At 40.4% G+C, this 25,135-nt stretch overlaps 2 protein-coding genes across 2 annotated transcripts; both read left to right on the plus strand.

The window, feature by feature from the left end:
• The first annotated feature begins 629 nt into the window (after positions 1–629).
• Positions 630–11,238, plus strand: LOC149277601 (chromaffin granule amine transporter-like). The gene is made up of 15 exons (XM_089502730.1): positions 630–714; positions 967–1,104; positions 1,894–2,212; positions 2,655–2,713; positions 4,262–4,345; positions 4,622–4,714; positions 5,504–5,593; positions 5,713–5,756; positions 5,847–5,907; positions 6,494–6,589; positions 7,423–7,501; positions 7,596–7,647; positions 8,508–8,691; positions 9,719–9,852; positions 11,101–11,238. The coding sequence occupies exons 1-15, from the start codon at positions 630–632 to the stop codon at positions 11,236–11,238; spliced, it is 1,656 nt and encodes a 551-aa protein (XP_089358856.1).
• Positions 11,239–16,101: 4,863 nt separating this feature from the next.
• LOC149277602 (TELO2-interacting protein 2-like) lies at positions 16,102–21,623 on the plus strand. Its single transcript, XM_089502731.1, has 7 exons — positions 16,102–16,823; positions 17,231–17,417; positions 18,275–18,367; positions 18,618–18,808; positions 21,045–21,188; positions 21,271–21,433; positions 21,543–21,623. The coding sequence occupies exons 1-7, from the start codon at positions 16,102–16,104 to the stop codon at positions 21,621–21,623; spliced, it is 1,581 nt and encodes a 526-aa protein (XP_089358857.1).
• The last annotated feature ends 3,512 nt before the right edge of the window (positions 21,624–25,135 follow it).

Consider the following 25,135-nt stretch of genomic DNA (forward strand, 5'->3'; position numbering starts at 1 on the left):
ATCAGAAGACTTTTTGGGTAAATTGCTGTGGTTCTTTTTCTCCCTGTTTTTTCTAATAGGAGGACCTACGTTTACTATCCTTAACATTCACTCCAGATCATTAGTCGGATATGTCATCTGTTCTTCCAGTACATATATAACACCCATAGAACCCATCATTCAACATAAGCAGATGTTCCTCTAGCTTTTCAACTCATAGGCAAATAACAGCAAAAGGTATGCGTACAGCAAGCTGCTCGGGCAACCATGGAGAAGAGTAAACAGCTTGTTCTATGACTCAACCCCAGTATCTCTCCTTTTACTGAGCTGACGCTTGATGAGTGAGATATACCTTGATGAAGAGGAGGCTGGACTATGTCTTATTAACCCTCTTTTGCACTGATGCTGTAAGATCACACAGGTTTATCATTAGATGTTCATTAGACAGATTTCAGTCCTGGCTAAAGTAAGGTCCGAAGGTGTGCTCTACTGAAATAGGACATCACTACTTCAACCAGCCATCGAGTTACAAGGTAAGGTATACACCATGCACGGTTTATTATTGGTTTGTAAATGGGGCAGTTAATACATACATAACAAACATCCATTAATAGATACAGACCCTGCCGGAAAGCTTGCCATATAGCCTTATGGTACTTTTATACAAAGTTCCTGGCAGGAATGGTGGACTTTTTGGCACCACTCGTGAGCTTACAATCCAATGGAGTACTACGGGTAATTGTAACAATAGGAGGGGCGAGAAGAGGGAGTAGTGACTTAATGTCATTAAACATTTTCTACCCTACAAAAACTATTATTTTTATAACAAAAAGATTCGATCATTTCTCTGCTATCTTTTGTTGATAGAGAGTGCGATTAATTTCGTTTCGATATGTCAGTAATAATTTTTTTTTGTTGTTCAATGTCGGGTTATATACAGAGACATTCATTTAAAGTTTCACATGCATACTTTTCTCTGATCCTTAGGGAAAGGTCTACATTCTTCTGCTGGGATGGAGTGTGGCCCTTGCAAGTGGCTGGAAGAGAAACGTCAATCTCGCTGCCTGGTTCTTGTTGTGGTTTTCGTGGCTCTGCTGTTGGATAACATGCTTCTTACAGCAGTGGGTGTGTATCTGTATACTCTTGGTGCTTTTTTGATTGTTTTTTTTTCAAGTATTCAATGGCACGTTGGAGCTGGGTCATCGAAGACTTGGCTTTTTGGGGAGGGGTTTGGGTTGACCTTCTGGTTCCCACATCCCCTTGAAGGTCCTGCCCTCCTTTGGTTTTACCAGGGCAGGAATGAAGGGTCTACATATTCCTTAACGGAATGCAGCCCCAGAAGAAGAAGACTAGGGACCCGGTGTTCCTCTAGTCTATGGCCTTACAATGGTGCAAGAACCTTCACCTACTCTTACTGGCGTGGTTAAGGCATGCCACCTTGAAACGCATTTCATTGAAATTGTATGTATTTTCTTGGTGTAAGGAAGGTTTTTTGTGTAACCCCCTAACTATATCTTAGCAATTACCAGTTCCTGGAGCTGAGCAGGGGAAGGGGCATCTTGGACAATTTTTGTTCTCCTACTTCAAGGGTGGAGACCTTCTATGCAAGGAGGTACTGGGGTGTGATACTATATCCAGACTGGGATAGAGGCTCAGTTCTGTCTGATTTTTACTACCCCACTAGACCACCAAGTATAGGGCTTTCACGAGTACACTCTAGGACTCAAGACCTGCCTAGGACTCCAGCGCTGTCTGTTTTTTCTTAGTACTTGACAGGCTATATACTGGAAGGATAGAATGGACACGGTTTTGCAGCAATGAACAAGCATACCATTTTTTACAGGACAGTTCTGATTTTCATGAATTAAATATCATATTTATGAGGTCTTTTACTCACCCTTATCTCATTTGCAGTTCCAATTATCCCATCCTTCCTATACGACACGGAGTATAATCATGAAAACGCATCGATGACATATTCGTCTTCTCCAACCCCCGCTACCAACTCTACGATCATCTCCACAATGTCTTTGAGAGATAATTCTACAATATTCATCGGTGGTCAATATAATGAAAACACGGGTAACGAATCCCAGGGTCTCCTAAATGATGGGCCCTGCTACAGCGGAGTTGGCTTCTTGCAAGATGAAAATGTACGCATCGGTCTACTGTTTGCCTCCAAAGCCATGTTGCAGCTCTTGGTTAACCCATTAGTGGGTGTAATCACCAACAGGTACATCTACGTCATGGACTAACTGCACTTTTGGAGTGTGGCACTGTGTGGGTGGTGGTATATTCTTGTGGCCATTTTTAGTTTTTTACACTTTTTTGGGGGCCTTGGAGGAAGGATGAGGTCACTATTAGACAGATTCTGGCTATAGCATTTTATATAGTTTAAATAAAGCATTTCATTTTTTACAACACTTTTCTAATATTTATTTCTTCCTGATTCGATTAGGAGTTTCATTTAATTAGCACACGTTTGTCCTGATTTGATACAAGGTTTGATTTTGTCCAAAATTTGAGATTTGCAGGCCCCTATTATCATCTCTTCCAATCGGTTCATATTCTTTCCTTGGTTAAAATGGTGCAGTTCTATCCTTGTAGAATATGCTTATGTGACAGCACCTATATAATTCTCTAAAATTGTTCTTTTCCCTCTTCTTTCACCCCAGGTTTGGATATGATGCTCCAATGTTCTGCGGATTTATCATCATGTTCTTTTCTACCATAAGTGAGTAGTAAACTGTTATTAGAAAAAAATACTAATTTTAGATCTGCAAGAATAAAATATAGTGTTTCCCAATTCAGATTTCTGACACAACGTTACGCTTTACCAGTTACGGTAATCCATTGTATTCTAATTAATGTATGGTTAGGATATATTTTATTAAGTGCCACGTAAAGTGAATCTGCCACTGCTACATTTAATCATTCTGCGTGGAGTAATTGGAACATCCCGTTCAGTGACTCTGCTTGGAACACTGTGAACACTAAAGCCCTTAGGGGTTATTTGTCTGCTGTCACAGCTTCTGATTCTTTGCTGTCTTTGTTAGTTATGTCAGTTAAGAAAAATATCTATCCTAAAACTAGGATAACTATCCGAGTCATGTGCTATCTCTATCAATGGTGATGTATTTCTTCTAGCGGTGGGATAAGTGTCTCAGTGATTAGGTACATGCTTATGTCATGTCATAATCCGAAGAAAGCAATTTTCATTTTTTATGTCTGTCTCAGTGCTGGAATATCTCTTTTAATGATAGGTACCTAACTAGCAGGTGTAGGTATGAAAGGAGGGGATTGCAAACTTGTGAGCAGGACCTTCTTTACCCAGGGGCATTGCTAGGTCTCCAAAAGATCCGAGGCTAGAGCCCACAGCAGATTTGATTCCAACAGTGGAGTCCCCTCTGGGAGTGGTTGCTGCTCACACTGCAACCTCCGTGAACTATGAAACCAAGTCTATCTGCTTCATCTCTTTATCTCGCCTCATCTTTCTCTTAATCTCTCCATCTTTTCTCCCTTTTCTTTCTTCTTTCTCTTTATCTCTCCTTTCTATCTTGTTCCTTTCTGTTAATCTCTCTGTGTTCTCTTCTTACCTCGCTGTTTAAAACTCCTCTTTATTGCTCCTCCTTTTTCTTTCTGCCTTTTCTCTTTTATCTCTCCCCCTTTTCTTTGATCCCCCCTTTCACTATCTTCCGACTTCTCTTTATCTCTCCCCCTTCTCATTATCCCTCCTACTTCCTATTATCTCTCCCCTTCTCCCCATCTTTCTCTTTTGACTCTATCTCTCCTTCATCTAACCACCTCTCTTCTTTCTCTCCTCTTATTCATTATGGCACCCTCTATCTTTCCCATGCCTCTCCCCAGTAACTTAATAATGCAGTGGCACACCTTTTAATGTATATTCTTACATTTGCAGACTTACACACTGATGCCAATACACATGCACACACATGTAAAAATCAAGCTTCCATTTCATGGGAATATGGTAAAAATCAGATTAATTTACAATGTATGATGGAGATAGGTTTTTAAACTGCTCAAGCAAATATAAAGGTCTATACAAACGATGATAGCTAACCACGTTTAATAAGATAAGTAAAACAAAGAAACCTAGTGTTCCCATATATTAATCTTGGATCTGTGATTTTTGTTGTTGTTTATGTATCCCATTACATATATACAGACACATATTGTCACAGATGTGATTTTTAGCATTGTGTCAATCATGCAGTTGTGGTGCCCTTACAAATCGTTCTCAATGTCTACATTTTTTTTGCAGTGTTTGCTTTTTCTGGGACATACACACTTCTTTTTTTGGCCAGGGCTATGCAGGGCATTGGGTCGTCTTTTTCAAGTGTTGCAGGTAAGTTCTCATTATGCATCAACATCACAACATTGAGTGGTCCCAGTGACTTAAATATCATGTAAATGGTGCCTGGTGCGCTGCCCTAAGGGCTGTGTATCCAACCGTTTCACATCTGTCACCAAAATTCCACTTGGTAAATATTAGTACCACAATATGTTTTTACTCAAGGGATAATATTAATGGTTAATATATCAACTTGGGGAAGCAAAAGCTCATTGTTGGGTTGGGTTGTGTATGTAGGTTTGGAAATACACAGTTTCCATGTCTCTTCAGGTCTGGGGATGCTGGCCAGCGTGTATCCCGATGACTTTGAGAGAGGCAAAGCTATGGGAATAGCACTGGGAGGACTCGCTTTGGGGGTGCTTTGTAAGTAGCGGTGTCTCAGTCCAATGCATTGTTCTGAGTTTGCTTTTGTGCGATAATTATGCCTTTATGTGTAAAAGTTCATCTGTCTGTATTTAAATAATGAGCCTAAAGAACAATTTTCTTTGTAGCAGCTCTGCTATATGTTTAAGAATTAGTCTGCTTTTTCGTGAATTGTAATATATAATATAAGGACATATATGGCTTTTTAAAAAAAAAATCATATTCACACATATAACAAAATATTTAATAGGACTATTTAAAAAAATGCATAGCTCTTGAAATGCTGGAATTTGTTTTATGTTTTAATGCTTTAATGAAGAGTTTTGTTTGTATTTTATTAAAGAGAAGTGCAAGCTGACTAGAGATCATCTTGGAGTCTTGGAGACACAAGATATCCCTCTTTGTACCCCTGGTATTAGAATACCCCTGATGGTGCCATGATGGTATCACTAGGGTATTTTTCTGTATTATTTTTTTTTTTATTAATATTTACATTTCTTTTAAAGAGAGAAACATTTTGTTCCCCTTCTTCTCACTCTGATCTCCATTCCTGCTGATTAGGAAGATGGGGTCTCTAGCCCTGCTTTGCTTGATCATACATTAATAATAATTAACTGTTTAACTGAAATACTCTATACAGAAATGGTTTGAAAACAGTTTCTTTAAGGGAATGCTTCTGTCCCTAAACTTTTGTGAGTGGCACAAGCCGATGGATGTAATCGCTATTGAGGAGGCTCTACTTCAGGAATTATTTAACAATATAAACATTTCTGCCCTCTGTGTTTCTAGCGGGTGCTCCATTTGGTTCTATCATGTATGAATTTGTTGGGAAGTCTTCTCCGTTCTTGGTTCTGGCAATCTTGGCTCTGCTAGATGGAGGTAAGAAGATCTCTGAGCGGATTGTATGGCTGTACGGCTTTTGGTAGACCAAAGCACGGGTCTCTTGCTCAACTTGGTCATACTGTTAAATTAATATTGGATTTTCTTTATGTATTCAGTTCTTCAATTGTGTATTTTGAGGCCTTCCACTTTTTCCCCAAGTGTAAGTATGTGCTTCAAACATGAAAGACAAATTTAGTAGTCCATATTATATGTATTTATATAACTAATATGTTGCCTTCTTCTCCCCCAGACCAATGCGCCAACACCTTACATTACTTTACTCAAGGACCCGTATATTATGGTCGCTGCTGGTAAGATTGTCTATAGTGCAGTTCTTATAAAACAGAAACAAAAATATATATATATATAAAATAAAAATGTTTATGACATTTTATTATTATATTATCTTTATATTCCAAGCCATTAACCTTTGAAAGCATATCCTTGTTTTTTCAAGATTTTTTTAATATATTGTCAGAGAATAGAATGGTCAAAGAAGCATCCCTGCGGATAAAATTATTACCAAGCCTAGGATTAGAGCCTTAGAATATGTTCTGTGTTAGCAGAACATATCAGGGAATAATTTGAGACTCCCCCAGACTCAGGGAAAATAAACAGAGCTTCTGAATTTAAACCCAAATCCATTGAAATTGCGTGTAACAACCAATAATCAATAATGTGACACTCAAGGATGTTCTACAGAAATGATTGGAATAACCTGCACAATGTAAGGTCCTTACTATATAGAGTATGATCACTGCAGATTTTTTTGTGACAATGCAGGTTTTAAGGACATTTGAAAGTGAACATTATTATGTCAATAATTTATGCATTTGTTGACCTAGCTGTACTCATGGTGAAAACAGTTTAAAAATGATTTTAATGTTCTCTACTCAGGTTCTCTCTGCATTGCTAATATGGCTATTGGAATTCTGGAATCCACTCTGCCTATTTGGATGATGGAAACCATGTGTTCCCCCAACTGGCAACTAGGTCTGCTCTATTTTCCATGGTTCCGCCAATAGTAGTATGGTTATTGTAACTGGGGATCCCACGTTTCCTTTAAACTATTTACTTGCTCAGTACAACTCGAATAGGGTACTAACTCTATATGTAATTTGCCCAAGTAAATAAAAAAATGATGTCCTGTTTCTTCTTATTACTTTTCGTAAAAAAAAACTACTTTGTGGGTGGCCTGTAGGCCAGGTAAGGTACTTTCTACGTTGTTGTTTTTTAAAACTTATAGGGAAATTATAAGAATAGGGACATTTTGTCCTGTGATATGATCTAAATGAAGAAAGTAAGAAGCTGCTTGTGTAATATTGCAATTCCCTTGGAAATCAAACCACTTAATCAGCTTCTAGTCCAATAAATCTCATCGGAGAAACATTTCCTGCTGACTTTAAAATGACTGACATCATCGTCTACACTATGGGAGCCACTTTGTTTAAACCATTACCCTCGGCAAAGTATTAATAACTCACTGACTGATGCTTTCATATTACCGTCTGTTAATGAGGGTCTGATCCTTATAGGGAAAGTCAAGTCTTTTGACAAATGGATCATTAAGAGATTGCATGGAATTCTGACACTTACATGCTTAAAAGCAACAATAGGTCATTAAGATGCCATTTAGAACTGGTGAGTCCTGTTGTGTAGACCACCTTAGACATATTGGGCTAAAAGACCACTTCTCCGTACCAACAGATTACTCTATTAGAAAAGTTTTAGAATTGTTTCTTCCTGCACTGCAATATAGTATGTGACGTAAAAAATGCACATCTTTAAGTGCATGTCTGTAATGTCATTATATTCTCTTTCCCTAGGTGTTGTGTTCTTGCCTGCTAGCCTCACTTACCTGTTATGTACGAATCTTTTTGGAACCTTGTCACACAAAATGGGAAGGTAAACACTTTGGTCTGATTCAAAGAGCCTCACTACTAACTGATTAACTAGCGGATTGTCCTTCTTGATCTGAGTTTGTTTTTGCTGGTTACAGGTGGCTCTGCTCAATGGTTGGGATGGTAGTCGAAGGAGTCAGCCTCTTGTGTGTGAGTGTAACTCACTTCTTCGTATCAATTTTCTATGTCTGCCCACTATACCAGTTCTTGAACAAATCAAGCTAGTTCATATATACACATACAGTTCCAATGAGAGAATGCATTTAGCAGTGAGAATAACAGCATAGTGAGCACTGATTCCAAGATGAAAGATGACTGCAAACGAACCGCACAGGGTATTAAGAGAAAAGTAATTGACATATTAAATTTAATGAGCCCTATGAGTGCGTGGAGATTCAGTTTTGAAATGAGCAAACATTGTTGAGATCTTTGAAAAAATAATGTTTGTTTAATTATAAAATAAAGTCTTATTATACAGATTGATGGATTGCGGGGGTAGTCTGGATTTAATACAGTTTACATTTTAATATTTTAAATTGATTTAATTTGATGGTTGTAAAAAATGTTTTTTTTAAAAAAAACATTTTACTGTGTTTGATTTAGTAATATATTCTTCACTCCATATGGTTTGCCAAGTCTTAATAATAAAGCACTGCTCAATTGAACTAACCAACCATTTGAAATGTATTTAATTGAACAGCTTGCTACAAATGTAAGAATTTGACATGACAAGAGTTTGTATATGTTGATCTTTCTCACTTTACCCCGTAGACACCTTTTTTCCCCTTTTGCCACTTATGATTTAAGTGACCTTGTCAGTTCCTAGTCCCCAGAACCTCTAAACTGATAGACTTACTAACTAACTAAAGTTCTATTAAAATATTTTATTTCTAAATCACATAGTCAACCGGCAACATCAGATTTATATGAAACGTGCCCAGCTTTAGTGACTTAATATCTACACTATATTGAACTAATTGGTCATTTTCTTATTCTCTTGCTCATGCTAGCTGCCCCTTGCTGTCAATATCTATGGACTCATTGGTCCTAATACTGGGATTGGCATTGCCTTGGGAATGGTGGACTCCTCAATAATGCCTATTATGGGATATCTTGTTGATCTACGTCACACCTCCGTCTATGGTGGGGTATACGCCATTTCTGATATTGCTTTCTGCTTGGGGTTTGCCTTAGGTAAGGAATCATCTGGATTATTTTTATTACAACATTGCATATCACGCCATAAAATGCATATATGTATCTTTATACAATATGGGGTTTGTTTGTTATAGGTAGGAAAGAAATTATTTCTTACTTTACTTAAATAATTTTCTCTCACGCACATAGGTGGGTGCAATAACTCATGGGCAACATATGTGAACCCTTTAGAAATACCTGGATTTCGACATATATTGTTGCTAAATTTGATCTGATCTTCACCTAAATCACAACTATAGACAAACACACATTTGTTTATTTAACATACCGTGCAAACATTCCCAGTGCGGGGTGAAAAAAGTATGCGACCCCTTGGATTTAATAACTGGTTGACCCTCAATTGCCTGCAATAACTTGAACAAATGTTCCTATTGTTACGGGTCAGACCTGCAGAATGGCCTGGAGGAATTGGACAGATAGCCTTACATTATTCTGCAAAATACTTTGATTAACTTGGAAATCCATTTTTTTCTGTTGATGATAGCAAGCTGTCCAAGTAGCAAAGCAGCCCCCCAAAAAAAGGATAAGGTTTTTTGATGTTGGTTTCCTGATACTTCCAAACAACTTATGTTCCGTGTTCTCCACAGAGTATTATGCTAGTAGCACTATGGAACATCAAGGTCCTCTGTTTTTTATGGAAGGACAAACCAGTGGCTTCATCTTTGGTATCATCTCATAGTCATTGTGCTAAACACGTGAACAAAGATCTTATTATGTTCCAGAGATTTCTGTGAGTCTTTAGAAGACTGTAGGATTCCTCTTAAACACATAAAAATGTCTAATTGTGTCTTATAAGTGGAAGCCAACTGTGTTGGTCTATTGTTGGTCTATTGAAGATCAGCGCAAATGTAATGACCAATATATGCAGGAATCCAGTTTATAGAATGAATCCCATTTATAGAACGCATTTATACTATAGATTGTTTTCTATGGTATGTATCTTGGTTTATTGGATACATAATAGATGTTTTTGCTTCTATTCAATTTATTCTTTACTCCACAGGTCCAGCAGTCGGAGGCCCAATAGCAAAGACAATTGGATTTTCCTGGTTAATGGTAATTATTGGTGTTGCAAATATTCTTTACGCCCCTCTCTGCATCTTCCTGCGCAATCCACAGGCAAAGGAGGAAAAACAGGTGAGGGACTGCATTAATCGGTAAGAGAAAGTGTGTATGTGTGTATATCGCAAAGGGGGCACTGATAATTGAATCATTCTTTTCTAGGAGTTCAGAAAGTTTGGCAGGTATGCGTGAATCACAGTATGCTACAGACCTAATAAATGACAAGAAAATTAGTTTATAAATTAAATCGTAGATTGGTCAGTTGTACAAAAAGCTACCAATATGCATACCTGGGAACTCTCCGGGTTTGACCCAGAGATTGCCGGGTGAAGCACCGCTTCTCTGGGTCAAGACCTGAATCCTCCGGGTCATGGGATTGGCGAGTCTTGACACGCCCTGCTCCCCGCCCATTTTCCCTTTAAATGGGGGTGTTTCCTGTTGCCATCAGTGGGAACGACCCAGACATCAGCGGGAACGCCCGCGACCTCAGCTGAACCTCTCACTGACTTTAGTGTGACCTCCCACTGACATCAGGGGGACCTCCCAGTCCCGGCCACGTCCCTCAAGGGAACGCTCCGGGTAGCCAGAGACCAGAAGTTCCCAGGTATACCAATATGTCACCCAGCGCCGCTATTATAATAACACTAAAGAATCTGCTGATGGTCTATAATAATGTAAAGTAATAAAAAGTCTTCTTAAAGAGATGCCTCATAGAACGCTAACCACAAATCCTAAAACAAAAATGTCCTTTTTAGCCCATCTGAAATGTGGGGATTTACGTGTTTCATGAAATCCTGACTGATAACGATTTACTTAAATAAGGAAAAAGAACCAGGGAGTGTGAGTTGTTTTAATAAATAAATTAATTTAAAAAACTCCACTCCCTGTTTGTTAAACAGCTATCAGGGTTCTATGATATTTACTTGGGAAACGGAATCATATTAAATGTCCTGCATCACATTGAGCAGGCAGCTGCCCCTGTTGGCTTCAATCTCATTTTTAGCATCTGTTCGAACGAATCATGCATTTTATCTCTAACCATTAACTCATTTGTCTGGCCTGTTTCTACTTCAACATCCAAGCTCACAGCATTGAGGAGGGAATGGCGTACATTAAGAGTTTATAGCCTGCTTGGCACATATAAAAGAAAAAGTCCCTAAAAAATGTGCGCTATTCCAAAATACAACTAAATAGTTGGTTGACAACCAGTTATTGCTTTAAGATTACATCTTATATTCATACGAATGCAACATCTGATTTTACCCTTTTAAAGCTAAACTTAACATTAAATATTGATGGGTAACATACTGCTAAATCTTTCAGGCAATTCTAAACCCAGAGTGTTCAATGCAGACGAGAACTTACATGACTCAGAAAATATCACCGGATCTGCAACTCTCAGACCCCAGTGATGATGAAATTACTAATACCCCAAACGGTACCAAGATGACCCTTCACTGACCAGAAGCACCGCCATCAGGAAGTACTCTGAAGGGTGCCATTACTCAAGATCTTGTAAATATCCAGAACATGCACAGCTGCTGAGTACCAAGTGCCAAGTACCACTGAATGAGATTAAATGAAAAAATAATTCTGTGCACCTGGGAGGGTATTTGGAGGATCCAATGTACACATCAACAATCATCAACTTTGGACCATACTCGGAGGCTTTTGGATATTCAATATACTATACTTTGTGTTGATTAGATGATTCTCTTATTCTGACACCACACATGACTTGGGGCTGTCAGCTTCCCAAATTGATTTCAATAATACATATGCTTAATGAAGCTACGCTTTATAATTCACTGTAGCCATAGTGAATGCCAAAGCCACATCAATATGGCTGGTGAATCTCCGGATGCTTTGGGATAACCACTCTTCCTGGGAAGCCTTTGATCTCACGAAGGGAAAGAGGCATTTGGCTCTGGCCCCTCCCAGGCTCTGTTTACTACCCCAACTGGGGGTTTACTCCATGCACAGCTATAGTTGCTCCTTCTGATCTCAGAAGGTGGAGGGAGGGGTGATCTTGGAACCAGACTAATGAAACTCCATGTGTGCCCATAAAAAACCAAATGGTTAAGCAGAACCAGGGACAGATTAAGGAACCCAGCGTCCTGGAGCACTTATATATAAAAAAAGGGGCCCTCCTTTCTGTTGCCCAATGATTTTTCCATGTCAACACAAATAAAAGGTAGTTAATGTAAAAATGAAACGAAAAAGCAAATTCGTCTACATTGCTTCATGGTGGTACACTCTCTTCCACACTGGTGGCGCAATGTGTCCTACCTAACATGTAACACGGAGGGAAAAGAACATCTGTGGGTATGTATGTTAGTGTATATGGGTATTTTAGTGTGTGTGAACATGTGCCTATGGGTATATTAGCATGTGTGTCTGGGTATGTTAGTATATATGTGTGTATCAGGGTATTTGTGTAAACATATGTCTTTTGGTATCTTAGTGTGTCTGTTTGTGTTAGTTTGAGGATTTGGGTATGTTTGGGTGTCTGGATGTGGGTGTTAGTGTGTGCATGTGTGTTAGTGTGAGAGTCTGGGTGTGGGTGTTAGTGCTGAGTGTCTAGATGTGTTGATGTGAGTGTCTGGGTGGGGGTGGTTGCTAGTGCTGAGTGCCTAGATGTGTTGGTGTGAGTGTCTGGGTGTGTGTGTGTTACTGATGAATATCTAGGTGTGTCTGGGTGTGTGTTAGTGTTTTGTGTCTGTGTCTGGAGGTGTGTTTTTTGACTGAATTGCATTATTGCCACAGTAACCCTGTATTAACATGCCTTACACAGCTAAGCGGCCACATTTTCTCCCAAATGAAAACGAATGTGGCACATACACACATACATTTCTGATGAAGTCGCCAACTGCAGAAAAAACCTGGACACCCCTGGGCTAAAGGATGTTTTTTGAAAGTACCCCATTCAAGGCAATTAAGGCTTTCAAAAAAAATTTCAACATTTTAAGTTTGGAAAGGGGTGTGGGGTGTTCCATTTGGTGCCCTGTAACTTCCAAAATCCATAAACAAAACCTATGCATGTGGGGTTTTTCCTGTAATCTGGAGATGCAGCTGAACAAATTTTTGTTGGTTTCTCTGCAGTTGCATGGAATCTGTGCAGAGAATCAAAAGAAACATGGAAATATTGATAAGAAAGCAACAGAAAATTAATGTTACGGCTCTGTTCGCCAAAGATTGGTGACCAAAAGGTTGCATGATAAATGTCCAAATGCTGCTAGTGAAAATCCCTGGGTTGTCTTCTCTACATAAATTTATATAAGTTTGTGGGGTAATTGTGAGCTGTCGGGCTGCAAAACAATCCCAAATGAGACATGGGCTACACAAAATAAAATTAGAAAATGTAAAGTTTGGAAAAGGGAATGGACATGTTCCATTTTGTGGCCCACAACTTCACAAAAAACATTAGAAAACCTATGCATGTTGTTTATTTTCTTCAACTTCAAGACATTACATTAATTTATTTTGTTATATACATCATCGACTCTGTCAGAAATGAGAAGCAACTGTCGCGCCTAAATCCACAGAATAACTGCAGTTAGTTCTCCAAGATGTTTGGAACTACCTGCCAGCCAAGTTCCCAGAAGACTTCTAGTACTCTTCTAGGCGAGTCTACCTAGAAGAACTAATACTGTTTTGAAGGCAAAGGGTGGCTGCACCAAATATTGATTTGATTTAGAGTTTTCTTCCGTTGTTAATATTATTTATTGTTTTATATTACTCAATAGGTAAAAGTGCTGTTCAGGGATTAGCCACACTAGTATAAACTTTGCAGGAGAGGGACTAGGAAAGGTGAGCTAAAGGACTACGGGAGGGCGTTAATGTGCAATGTCCTTAAAGAAGTGGGTCTTGAGGGATTTTTTGAAGGACTGAAGGCTGGGGGAGAGACGGATATCTAGCAGAGGGAATTCCAAAGGATATGGCCCTTGAGAAATCCTGTAAGCGCACAGAGAGCTTGAAATCAGAGGAGAGGAGAGACGGAGATCATCGACTGAGCGGAGAGATCGGTTAAGAGTCTATATAGGGACGAGTGAGAAGATCTAAGTAGGGAACCGCTGTGAAGATCTTTGAAAGTAAGAGTCAAGATGTTGAAATGAATCCTCACTTTCAACTTTGTTAACTGATGAAAATAAACTATTAACATGTCTATTTGTGAAAGCTGTCTTTACAGCATTTTTTCACACCTGCCTAAAACTTTTGCTCAGTTCTGTATTCATCTACAAACACACTATGCAAACAGCAACCAAAATAGATTTCATTATTTATTCACTAAGGTATACAACCTCTGGCGTGTCTGTCACAGGGCATTTTGCAACACCCATCCGATAAAACCCCTAAACTGAATAGCATATAATACACTTATGTTTCTATCTGCTTCACCCCTTAAGGACAATGGGCGGTCCCTAAACCCATTGAAAACTATGCATTTTGAGCCCATAAGGGGTTAAATATGGATTCCTCTACTTGCAGTTGTGGCATGTTAGCCTTCTTAGTAATTTAAAGGTGTAGTCCCACTTTAAGACAATATTTGCATTGTACATTGAGCAAACGCACCTTAGCATATCCGCAGTTTTATGCTTATCAGGGTCTGCGTTTGGGTCACATGACTGAGACAAAATTACACCTGATTTAAGATTTTTTTCCAGAAAGATTTTTGGGCATCATTGTATGAACATAGTAGAAAATGCAAAATTATACCATTTATATCATTATATTTTTTGTTTTTACTGTCGTACAACTTCTTAAATTACCAGCATGTCGGTTCAGGGGTTACAAGAAAATTGTTAAAGCCAACGCACCATCTCCTAGTAAGTATATATATATATTTTTTGTCTACGAAGCTGATCTTTCAGGCTGTCTTGTTTTTTTTTTATTGGAGCCCCAAAGTCAGCGGTTTGATGTGAAAAGGGAAAAAAAGGGAGATGAGGTGCAAAAATGTGCCCATTTGGGGGCCACGATGAACACCAGATTCCGGAATCTTCTCTCTTCTGGGGCCACGCTCCCTGAAAGGATATATCACCCCTTCCTTCCCTCCTTCTTGGTGTTTCCCCCCCAAAGAGAACGACCTCTGAAGTCATCTGAGGGAGAAAGCCACCTGCAAAGGGCTACCACTCCTCCGTCACCAAAACCCACCCCACAAATCTACGGGGGATCTGGTTCCACCATGGCAATTTTCAAGGGTTGAGCTCGAGGAACTGCCCCTTCAGTGTCCGCCAATGTTGTCAGAGAGGTCGACGGACATTTTGGTTTTATGCTCACGCACCCGGGGGCCACGCACTGTAACCCCCTATACATAATGCGGGTCCAGCTGGGCCCTTGTTTGCAGAGAAACTTAATAGGGATGGCCCTTTATAATCCATGGTGAATTCAGCGAGTTGAAACCACAACCTGCCAACTCCCATTTTAGTGAATAAACACCAGAGCGTTTCAACTCACAGCAATTCACCAGCCAACTCACGGCACAATAGCGAGGCTTTTGCTGCCCTCTGTAGGGCAAACATAAAAAAAAATTTAATACAAAAATACGACTGCTCGTTTATATTAGCGCACTGTGTTGTTATTAGTCATTTTTATTAGGCTGCCATTAGCCTTACCATTTATCTGTGGCCCCTAAGGGTATATATCACTATACCGTCACAGTGCAGGGGGATGAGTGATCCGGTAACACTTTCCTCATCTAAAATGCATAATGATGTCATTAGAAAGAGTACATAAATCATACAGAGTCTCTTGTTAAAGAGGATACATTTTCTGTGCCAACCTGAGGCCTCTTCTGGCTCCCATTCTAAGAAGAGACTTCTGAGGTCTGGGAAGTTTTGTAAGATTACTTCTTTTTCTGTCGCCCCAATAAAAAGTATAAAATTATTCTAGCATATGTGCCATTAGAATGAATGTTGCACTTGTTTTAGAGGGAAATCTTATTTTGGGAGCCAAATCCCTCTGTAACTCCTTCTTTCTCTCCCTGGGAATTTAACATTAACATTGTAATCTCCAAGTAAATAGGGGCATCAGGGAGTGAAAGAGGGACTTGGGATGCTAAAGAGGGACGCTTTGTACGTATGGTCATTTTGAACACACTGTCTATAATTACTATATCTGCGGGGCTTCTGAGAGATAAATTCAAAAAAGGCGCGATTTACAATGAAATCATTTTGCAGGCGTCCACCGCACCGTGCAATGAAAGCTAATTTGCCTTGCCAATAGTCGTCGCAGCCACTGCATGCTATGCCAGTAACAAAAATGGCCGACTGCACTACTGGGTGATGCCCAAAGGTTTCCTTCCGGGTTGTGACGTCATGTAGCGGCATGGCCGTTTCGCGACAGCATATTCAGCGGGCTCTGGCTGAACTATCCGGTTGTATTGGCAGCGCTCCTCCGCTATCCTTGACCCCGGCCAGCTGTGCGGAGCTTTTACAAGCAGTTGTTGTCTGGGCTGCACCCGGTCCTGAGCCAGAGAACAAGGAAAAAGCACCGGAGAGAGCGGCAGCCGCGGCCCGAGCATGTCTCCGGCTCCTGGGAGTGGTGAGGATCTCATCACGTGACAAAGAGGAGCCCGAAGATTCGCAAATTACATGTTATGGGGCGGTATCTACCAATGGTGCAACGCCAGAGTCTGCCTTTGGAATCGCGGAGGCGGGGGTAAAATGCTCTCCACAGGAAGAGAATGGGACTGTCGGAAAGCTTGTAGAGGAGGATTTGACAGATAATGCAAAGGATGATTCAAAACCAGAGGGATGGCCTACCTCCTCAGAGGCAGAGCTGGAGTCCTCAAGGGTGTGGCCAGGGAATCCTCAGTGTATAGTGCGCTGTGCCACAGCACCCATACTAATTCTGTGTGGGGCGCATTCGCGGGACAGGCCTTGGACAAATGATGTATCGCGGACTCTGACTGCCCAGCTTCTCAGAAAGCTAATAGATGCCTCCAACTGTGATAGTGTTACTGATTTACTTCGAGGACCCTCAGACCGAGAATCTGAGTTTGGGACATTTAGAGAAGTATTGAGACTACTTAGACCCCGGCTGTGCAAGTGAGAGACACGCATATATATATGTGAACTAGTGTCGTTAAAGTGATGGGCACTATTTTTTCTTTTCTATTATTATTATTATTATCTTTTATTTATATAGCGCCAACAATTTACGCAGTGCTTCTCTCTCTCTCTTTTTTTTTTTTTTTTTTTTTATTCTTCCCTCTCCTCACAGCACACAACACTTGTCTCCTCCGCAGCCCCCCCCTTTTCTGCACACAGCACCGTCGGGCAACCCCCTCTCCTTTCGGAGCCCTCTACTATCTTGTCAATATGTATTTTTGATCATACTGCGTTCCCCGCCGTAATTGGACCATTACCGTATGCCCTACAAAATCGTGTTAGAATTGTGCATTGGGATTTGTACAAATTGTGTGCCGTTTTTCTCACGGTGTGTCTGTTTCCAGGGAGACGTGGCAGTCGCACCCCGATGCACCGCATGTCTTCTCCTGGGTGCTGTCCCTGGTTCCTCGGCCCTGGCTGGCGGAGTTTCTGAGCCAAGTCCTGCCTCCGGCTCTTCTGCTCTCCGATGATTATAAGCCTGAGAACAAAGTGCTGGGAATATCGTGTCTCCGTCACATCATCAGGAACGTGGTGAGTGCGTCATGACGGTATGACATACACCTTAGACTTCAGGTCCCTCCCTCCCTTCCTTCGCTCACAATCAATGCGCTTTCTTTCTGGGATATCACAGCCTGGTATTTAAATGTATTTCCCAATTCTTAAATGAATGGCCACCATTAATGGTTTTTAGGCAAAATGTGCTGTTCAACCCACGCTCGTTTTTTTTTTCATTAAATGCATTAGAGATTTCATCATCTGATGAAGGCTGAAATATTTCCCAGAAGTACCCATGTAAAGTTTTTTGTTTTTTTTGCTTTATGTATGGTTTTTCAGGGAATGGTTAATTGTCATGTGACACAAAAAAACAGCTGCTGTAAAGTTATTAAAGTCATTTTTGTGATTAAGAGCATCATAGGAAATGATACAATGACAGATCTGCTAAGGTTGATTTACTTAACGTTATTATTAACAATTATTATCAGGCCACATAAAAGAGCACATTTTTAGCAAAGGCTTTTACAAAATGTTTTGCCTTGTGTTGAGAGCTTCGGGGGGGTCTGTTATAATCTACTATAAGACCATCCTTCCTTTCTGAAACTCTAGAACTTGAGCTATTTTATTTCACTGAAAGGGTGGTAGGTAAGTGGAACAGCTGCCCAGCAGAAGTAGCAGAGGCTCAGTCAGGGATTTTAAATATGCAAAGGATAAGCTTTTTTTATTTTTTTTTTATCTGCCATCAAATTGTATGTTTCCATAGAAGACATTTTCTAAACACCTGTAGATGATGTCAAGAACTTCTATTTAAGATACAAAAGCCTCCCGTTCTGTTATACTTAATGATTTTGGTTCTGATTTTTATTCCGGTCTCGCTCTGTCTCCTTTTCTAGCCGTCAGCAGAGCTACGACAGTATAACCGCGCGCTGGTGGTATACCATGCATTACGCAATCACCTGTATGCGACCGATGCTGATGTTATCGAGGTAAAAAACTGGGCCAGCGTAACAGAACCTCATGGTGTGGGATTAGTAATGTTACACTCATCATCTCTTGGGATCAAGACGATTAAATGTCCTTAAAAAAAAAAAAAAAAAACACCTCCTTCGGAGCTTTTAGAATGATTAAATATAATTATTTGGGCGGTATATGGTTAAATTTGAATTAAATATTTTATTTCATGTGAGATCAGTTTAAGAAAGCTAGCATCCCATGATAATGTATTTTGTGAATTAGGTGGCCCTCCCCTGCCTGCTGGATCTTTTCCCCGTCCTCCACAAGCGTCCTCCGGCCGTCGGGGAATACCAAAAGGATGCAGAGGACCCGTCGGACCAAGTCATGCAGCTGGTCCTCACACACATGGAGATGGAGCACAAGATCGCCCTGCGCAGGTCGTACGCTCGCTACCTGCCTTCTCTCCAGGAAAGGTGATTTCCACGTGGGAAGCTACATCCGATTCTCAACGCTAAATTCATTAGCTGTCCACCGATCCATACAGAACTATAGAACATACTCTAAATAATGGGGTTTATGCAGTGGCATCGCTACAGGGGGGCAAGGGGGGGCAATTGCCCCCCTAGGTTATTCCTTGCCCCCCCCCGCCGAATTTGTAACCACCCAGGAGAGTCCCGCAATGGGACTTTAACCCCTTGACTGCTAACAACGGCATGGTGCCGTCGCTAGCAGTCCCAGTCAGGTGCTAACGACGGCACGATGCCGTCACTAGCGCTACCTTACCTTGATGGAGGTCTGTGGACATCCATCACAACCTACCCCGGCGATCTGCCCCTCACACTGAAAGGCATGACCGGGGCCACCCGATCTGCCCGGTGACGTCTTGCGCAATGACGCGATGACGTCACCGTGCAACTTTATTAACAACTGACAATTGTCAGTTAAAGAGGTATGGGGGCATGCTGCTTAGATGCCTGTATCTCAGGCATCTAAGCAACTACATACCCCCAACATATACTGTTGGAAACTTAATCGCCTCACCTTTCCAACGGTATATAGATTGTAAACTAATAAAAATAATAAAAAATATTAAGTTAAAAAAATTAAAATGTAAAAAAAATGATTTGGGGGTCTCTAAAGGCAGATAAAAAAAATCAAAATTGCCTAGAGACCCCCAAATTAAATTATTTAAACATAAAGTAGTTTAACTTTTAAAAATAAAAAAAAAGTTTAAGTATTCTAGCTAAATGATCACTGTGGTAGCCAATGTTACCACAGTGATCATATAGCTATAAAAAGTCACATTCCCTTTTTAAAAATGGCCGATACTAATTTTTAATCCTATGATCCCTTTGATCATGGGGTTAAATTTAGCCAACGGTAGAGGGAGGCAATTTTTGAAATCCTGATGAACTGCAAATATTATTAAAATCAGCCATTTAGCCTGTGCGGTACGTGAGTAACCATCTTATCCCTGGAGCACCTTGCATTTTTACTGCAAAACTTATTTTGATCTGTACCTGCAAAGCTGGGTTTGTGTGTTATTCTGTAGATCCATATCTGCTATGCTATGTTTCCATACATTATTTATGTATACCTGCAAATACAGGGTTTGTATGTCTTGTTCAGTTGATTAATACCTGCAATGCTGTTTCCATGTATTTATTTGATCTATACCTGCAATGCTACATTTCATATATTATTATTGTATACCTGCAAATACAGGATTTGTATCAGCAGCAGGATCTAATATTAGGCCCTGAAATCATTTAGTGCAAAAGTTAAGGTATTGTGTTGTTTAAAGGATTTCAAGGATTAGTCGTACTAAATTGTGGCTTCAGGCTTCCCATGTTGAATGATCAAGTATTGTATTGTCCAATAACAAAAGTATCATTCCATAGCACATTACTTTTGGCAATATATATGTGTGTTTTTTCAGTGGTATGATTTAATGGTGGAAATTATTAATGCCCCCCCAGTTTGACTGTGGTATCTTGTGTGCCCCCCCCTATATATTGTTTCTAGAGTCACCACTGGGTTTATGTATATAAAGTGATTCTGGTGTAAAAGTGGCTTTGTCACCGTTGCAAGCAATGGAATTGGATAGGTCAGCTTATTGGTTGATATGGTGATAGGAACATATTTCGTGTCCTTAAAGCAATTTAAACCATTCTTTACTATTCCTCTTGCGTCATATTCGCGTGTGTTCCATTCCAAGACAAGTTAGAGCTCCTGACTTGTCCACCACAGGAGGGCAGCAGGAGAGACGCAAACACTCACACTATTGTCCGGAGAGTTGTTTCGGCTCGTTGACTTTTTACTATACATCCACGAAGTGCCAGCCGAAGTCGGATTTCTTCAAAGTCTCCTTACATGTTAAATTATACATTATACAGGGCCAGCTTAGCCCTTTAATGCTGGAGAAACCTGCCGGTTGTGACCCTTTATAATGGATGTTGGAGAGTTGAAACCACAATTCCCCTGCAAACTCTCCTTACAACTCTTCCTCTAGTGAATAAACCCCTTTATGTGGAAAACATGCAAAATTAAAATTGAACTACCACACTGGCTTGATCAATAGCCTGATCGCTGCGTTTTTGTCCCCTATTTTGAATGCTGAGCGCCATTGTATGTGTATTTTGTGTAATATTGCAAATGAACATGTCGTTTACACGGTGTTCCTTTTTTCTTTTAACATGCTACATGCAGGCTTGGCATGAGGGTGGTCCGCCACATGAAGAGGCTTCTGCACGTAATCGTTGGGTACCTGGAAGTCTGTGATGGGCCAGAAGAAACCACCAGGCTCTGTATTTTAGAGACTTTGCAGGGGACTATAAAATACGCTTGGCCCCGGTGAGTGTCCCAGAACGTCATCTCATCAAATGCTCCCCTGACACCGTTCTCACGTGCTGACTTTCCCCTTCTTGGGTCCTAGAATTCCTCATAGGCTGCCACTTCTCCTGAAGGCCCTTTTGAAACTCATGTATGACGTTACCTCTGAACCAGTTCAGACTCCGGAGCCGGTGACGGAAGCCTTGCTTTGCGGTGCCACAGAGTGCCTGCTTCTATTAGACCGATGCTCTGACGGACAGGTCAAGGTGAGATGGCTGCTTGTCTTTAGATGGCTAAGAGTTCAGCCATAGCTTACTGTGATGTCTTGTTCTGTCCATAGTAACGTTAAATCATCTCTTCTCCCCCCCCGCCCAGGCTGCTCTTAAAGGAGTCCCCTCTCTGTGCGCTGAACCCAGTCTGGTGAAATGCCTCGCAGCCGTCCAGCAGGATTCCTGACCCACGCCGCTTAATATGCTAAATAAACACCTTACATACCTAACGGTTGGCTTCCTGGTACTTTATTAAAATAAAATCCTGTAAAAATCACAGGTTCAGACCTTTTCGCCCCAAACGCTAATAGTCTTTACAAATGTGGCTGCTCCAACCCCACAAACACAATTTGCTCACCAAAACAATCCGTGTTTCTCTTGGAAACGGCACACTTCCTGGCAGCTTCTTTCTGACTTGCGATCGTTTTCCTTTATTGTCAAATACTTTGATCTTTTAACCCCTTGATGACAATTGTCGGTCCGGGCACGTCACCGAAAATCGTGACGATTATGACAATTGACGTGCCAGGACCGGCACGTCTTTAAACGGGTGAAAAAATCGATCCGTGATCGATTTTTTTTTTTTTTCACTCAAACGGTGTTGCTCTAATGCCTCGGCATTGAGCAACACCAAAAAAAACATTCCCGCCCCCCCCCGATCGCTCCTAGGAGCAAAAAAAAAACATGTTTGAAAGACTGCACGTCTTTCAAACATGGCGGCGCCCGCCGCCGAAAAACGGGTTTAGGAAGCGATCGCGAGTCGCTTCCTTTGCTTAGCTGGTGTTGCTAAGATGCCTCAGTATCGAGGCATCTTTGCAACACCTGTTTAGCAAAGGAAGCGACTCGCGATCGCTTCCTAAAAGCTCAACTTACCTTCCCGGTGCCGGCGTCTTCGAAACACATGCGGTGTTTCAAGATGGCGGCGCCCATCAAGCCGGGGGCGGAGCCTGCTGTCATCATCGGGGGGGGGGGGGGTGTTGCTGGATGTCATGGACATCCAGTGAATAACACCCCTAGTGGTCAGATCACTCATAAGAGTGATCATGATTTGCTAAATCAAAGGCAATGTTTTCTAAACATTGCCTTTGATCAGTATTGGATCTGCCTCCCTCCTTCACTTGCTTCTAGTGAGGGAGAGAGACAGATCAGTGTGTTTTCAGGTATTCTCAATAATATATATATATATTGATCCAAAGGCTCTTATAAGAGCCACCCATTTAATATTAACCCCTTCATTGCCATTGATCACTGCATAAACAGTGATCTTGCATAGTGGCAATTGTTTTTGGGGTTCTTTTTTTTTACATTTTTTTTTTTTGTACTTTTTTTTTTTAGGGTTTTTTTAAATTTTTTTATTAGAGCCATTAACCCTTTCCTTCCCCACTATTTTTGCTGCAATTGTTGCCATGCAGCGGTATACGGCTGAGGAGGCATGTTCCAAATTTGGCCCTTTTGCCCCCAAACAATCTGACAAACCCATGCATGTGGGGTATCAATGTACTCAGGAGATGTTGCTGAACACATATCGGGGTGTTGTGTGACAGCAACAACATACCAGGAGCTGTAATTTTACACCTGAAGTACAAAGTATGTTTAAAAAACAGCAAAAACAATTACTATCACAAACTTTGACAAGGGTTGGTGGTAGGATTAGTGCATGGAAAGGGTTAAACTATCAGCATCTAAAATACCCTGGGGTGTCTAGTTTTCAAAAATATATGGTTTGGTGGGGTAAATTTAATTTGCTGGCTTCAAAGATGCCCCAAATACCACATAGAGACAGAATTACCAGATTCAGAGAAAAATGGTTTTGAAATAGCAAAACGCTACTTGTACTTATTGCCCCATAACGTGTAGAAGAAAGCAAAAAAACATAAAAACATTGGGTATTTCTAAACTCAGGACAAATAGTAGAATCTATTTAGCAGGTTTTTTCAGTAGTTTTTTATGATGAATAAAAGATTTTTCAAATACAAGTGAGAAAATTTTTTTTTTTAAATTTTTCGTCATATTTTATTATTTTTATTATAGAAAATTACATCATATATAAAAAATTATGGTGTCTGAAGAAAGCCCTTCTTGTCCTGAAAAAAACAATATATAACTTGTGTTGGTTTAGTAAATGGGTTAAGAGAAAATTACAGCTAAACACAAACACCGCAGAAACGATAAAACAGCCATTGTCACGAAGGGTACAAAAAATAGAATCAGCCTTTGTCACGAAGGGGTTAAAGTCAAAGTTCCATCTCCGACTTTATACACAACCCATTCTCCTGCTGGTAGTATATAAAAGCGTAGCTACAAATTGTGTAAGAAAAATCTTACATTTACAAATTCATAAAAAAAAAACCCCAACATATTTATGAATAAAAACTACATATTTTTAACGTTTTGTAACAATTGTTTCCTATACATTTGCTAGTTACTAGTAGATTGATGCTATGTACATGGTACCTCCATTCTTTTGGATTGTAATCCTGCCCCCGTGCTGAAGCCGCTTGATCTACTTGCCCTCTTCTCTCTCTGAAATCGCATCCTGGACGGCATCTCGCTACCCGAAGCTTAACATCTACACGACTGAATCTCTGGTTATTTCCAATCTCTTCTACTCGTTCGCTGTGAAGAATTCATGAATCTACCCAACAGGCCCATGGTTGCTACCCTTAATGTTACCTTTCACGGCTCTCTTTCAGCCGTCACATCCGGTCGCTCACCAAACCCTTTCGCCTTCGCCTGTAAAACATTTCTGATCTGTCCTTTCCACGCTACTAAAATACCAATACTGGATCTCAACTCCTGCGGCGTCCGTATGTCTTAAATGTACGTTTGGTATGTATGTGCAGCCCATTTAACGTGCACAGCCCTGCAAAGTTTCTTGATGCTAATTAAAAGATATTGTTTTAGATTTTGCCATCATATTCTGCAGCCCTGAGCAATGGTTAGAGTGGTGTATATATAACATTAATTTGCTTTACCCGGTAAGGAGAGGTAAAGAGGGCGATTCTCCAAGTTTCATGTCTTTAATGATTCATTTCTTTGTGATGGGTTATATTTGGATTATTGGAACTCATCCCATCCCTCTAGTGCCCCATTATGGCACTGGCTCCACATACCCTCTAGACTTAACCCTTACATACAGAGCCTCCCATATCTCCATGTTATGTCAATACAATCTCCTAGCCACCCCCTTCACTCTGCCTGTGGCTTTTTTTGGTTTTTCATGATTTTAGACATGCTGTAACTATTCTGTGAAACTACCCCACTCCACTTAAAATAACTTTTAATGCCAAGTAAACCTCGCCTGTTAATAGATAGGCATACAGTCCATCCTCCTAATAACCTGCATTCTGAACAGAAACCATTTGTTCTCTCGACCTTCAAAATCTCCACGTCATCCTCACCCAAGCAGCTCCTTAACCTAATAGAATGTAAGCTCCTAAATTCTCCTCCTGCTCCATTGTGCTTTATCACATGAATGTTCTTGTCAGGTTTGTATTGTCAATCTCTAATGTTATTCATTTTTACTAATATCAAGCAACCTCAGTTCACCCCTTGACCACAAATTGTGTGTTTTAACAAGATGTTTTGTGTTTGATATAAAGACAGACTTTGGCTCCCAAGACCCTATCACTGATACCACCGCAGAAATGCGCTCACTGGTTTTAGCTTCTGCAAAATATCAATACATTTTTTTTTTTT

This window comes from Sceloporus occidentalis, unplaced genomic scaffold (genome assembly GCF_023333645.1).
Source record: "Sceloporus occidentalis isolate IW3139 unplaced genomic scaffold, rSceOcc1.0.p SCAF_209, whole genome shotgun sequence".
In the NCBI taxonomy this organism is placed as follows: domain Eukaryota; kingdom Metazoa; phylum Chordata; class Lepidosauria; order Squamata; family Phrynosomatidae; genus Sceloporus; species Sceloporus occidentalis.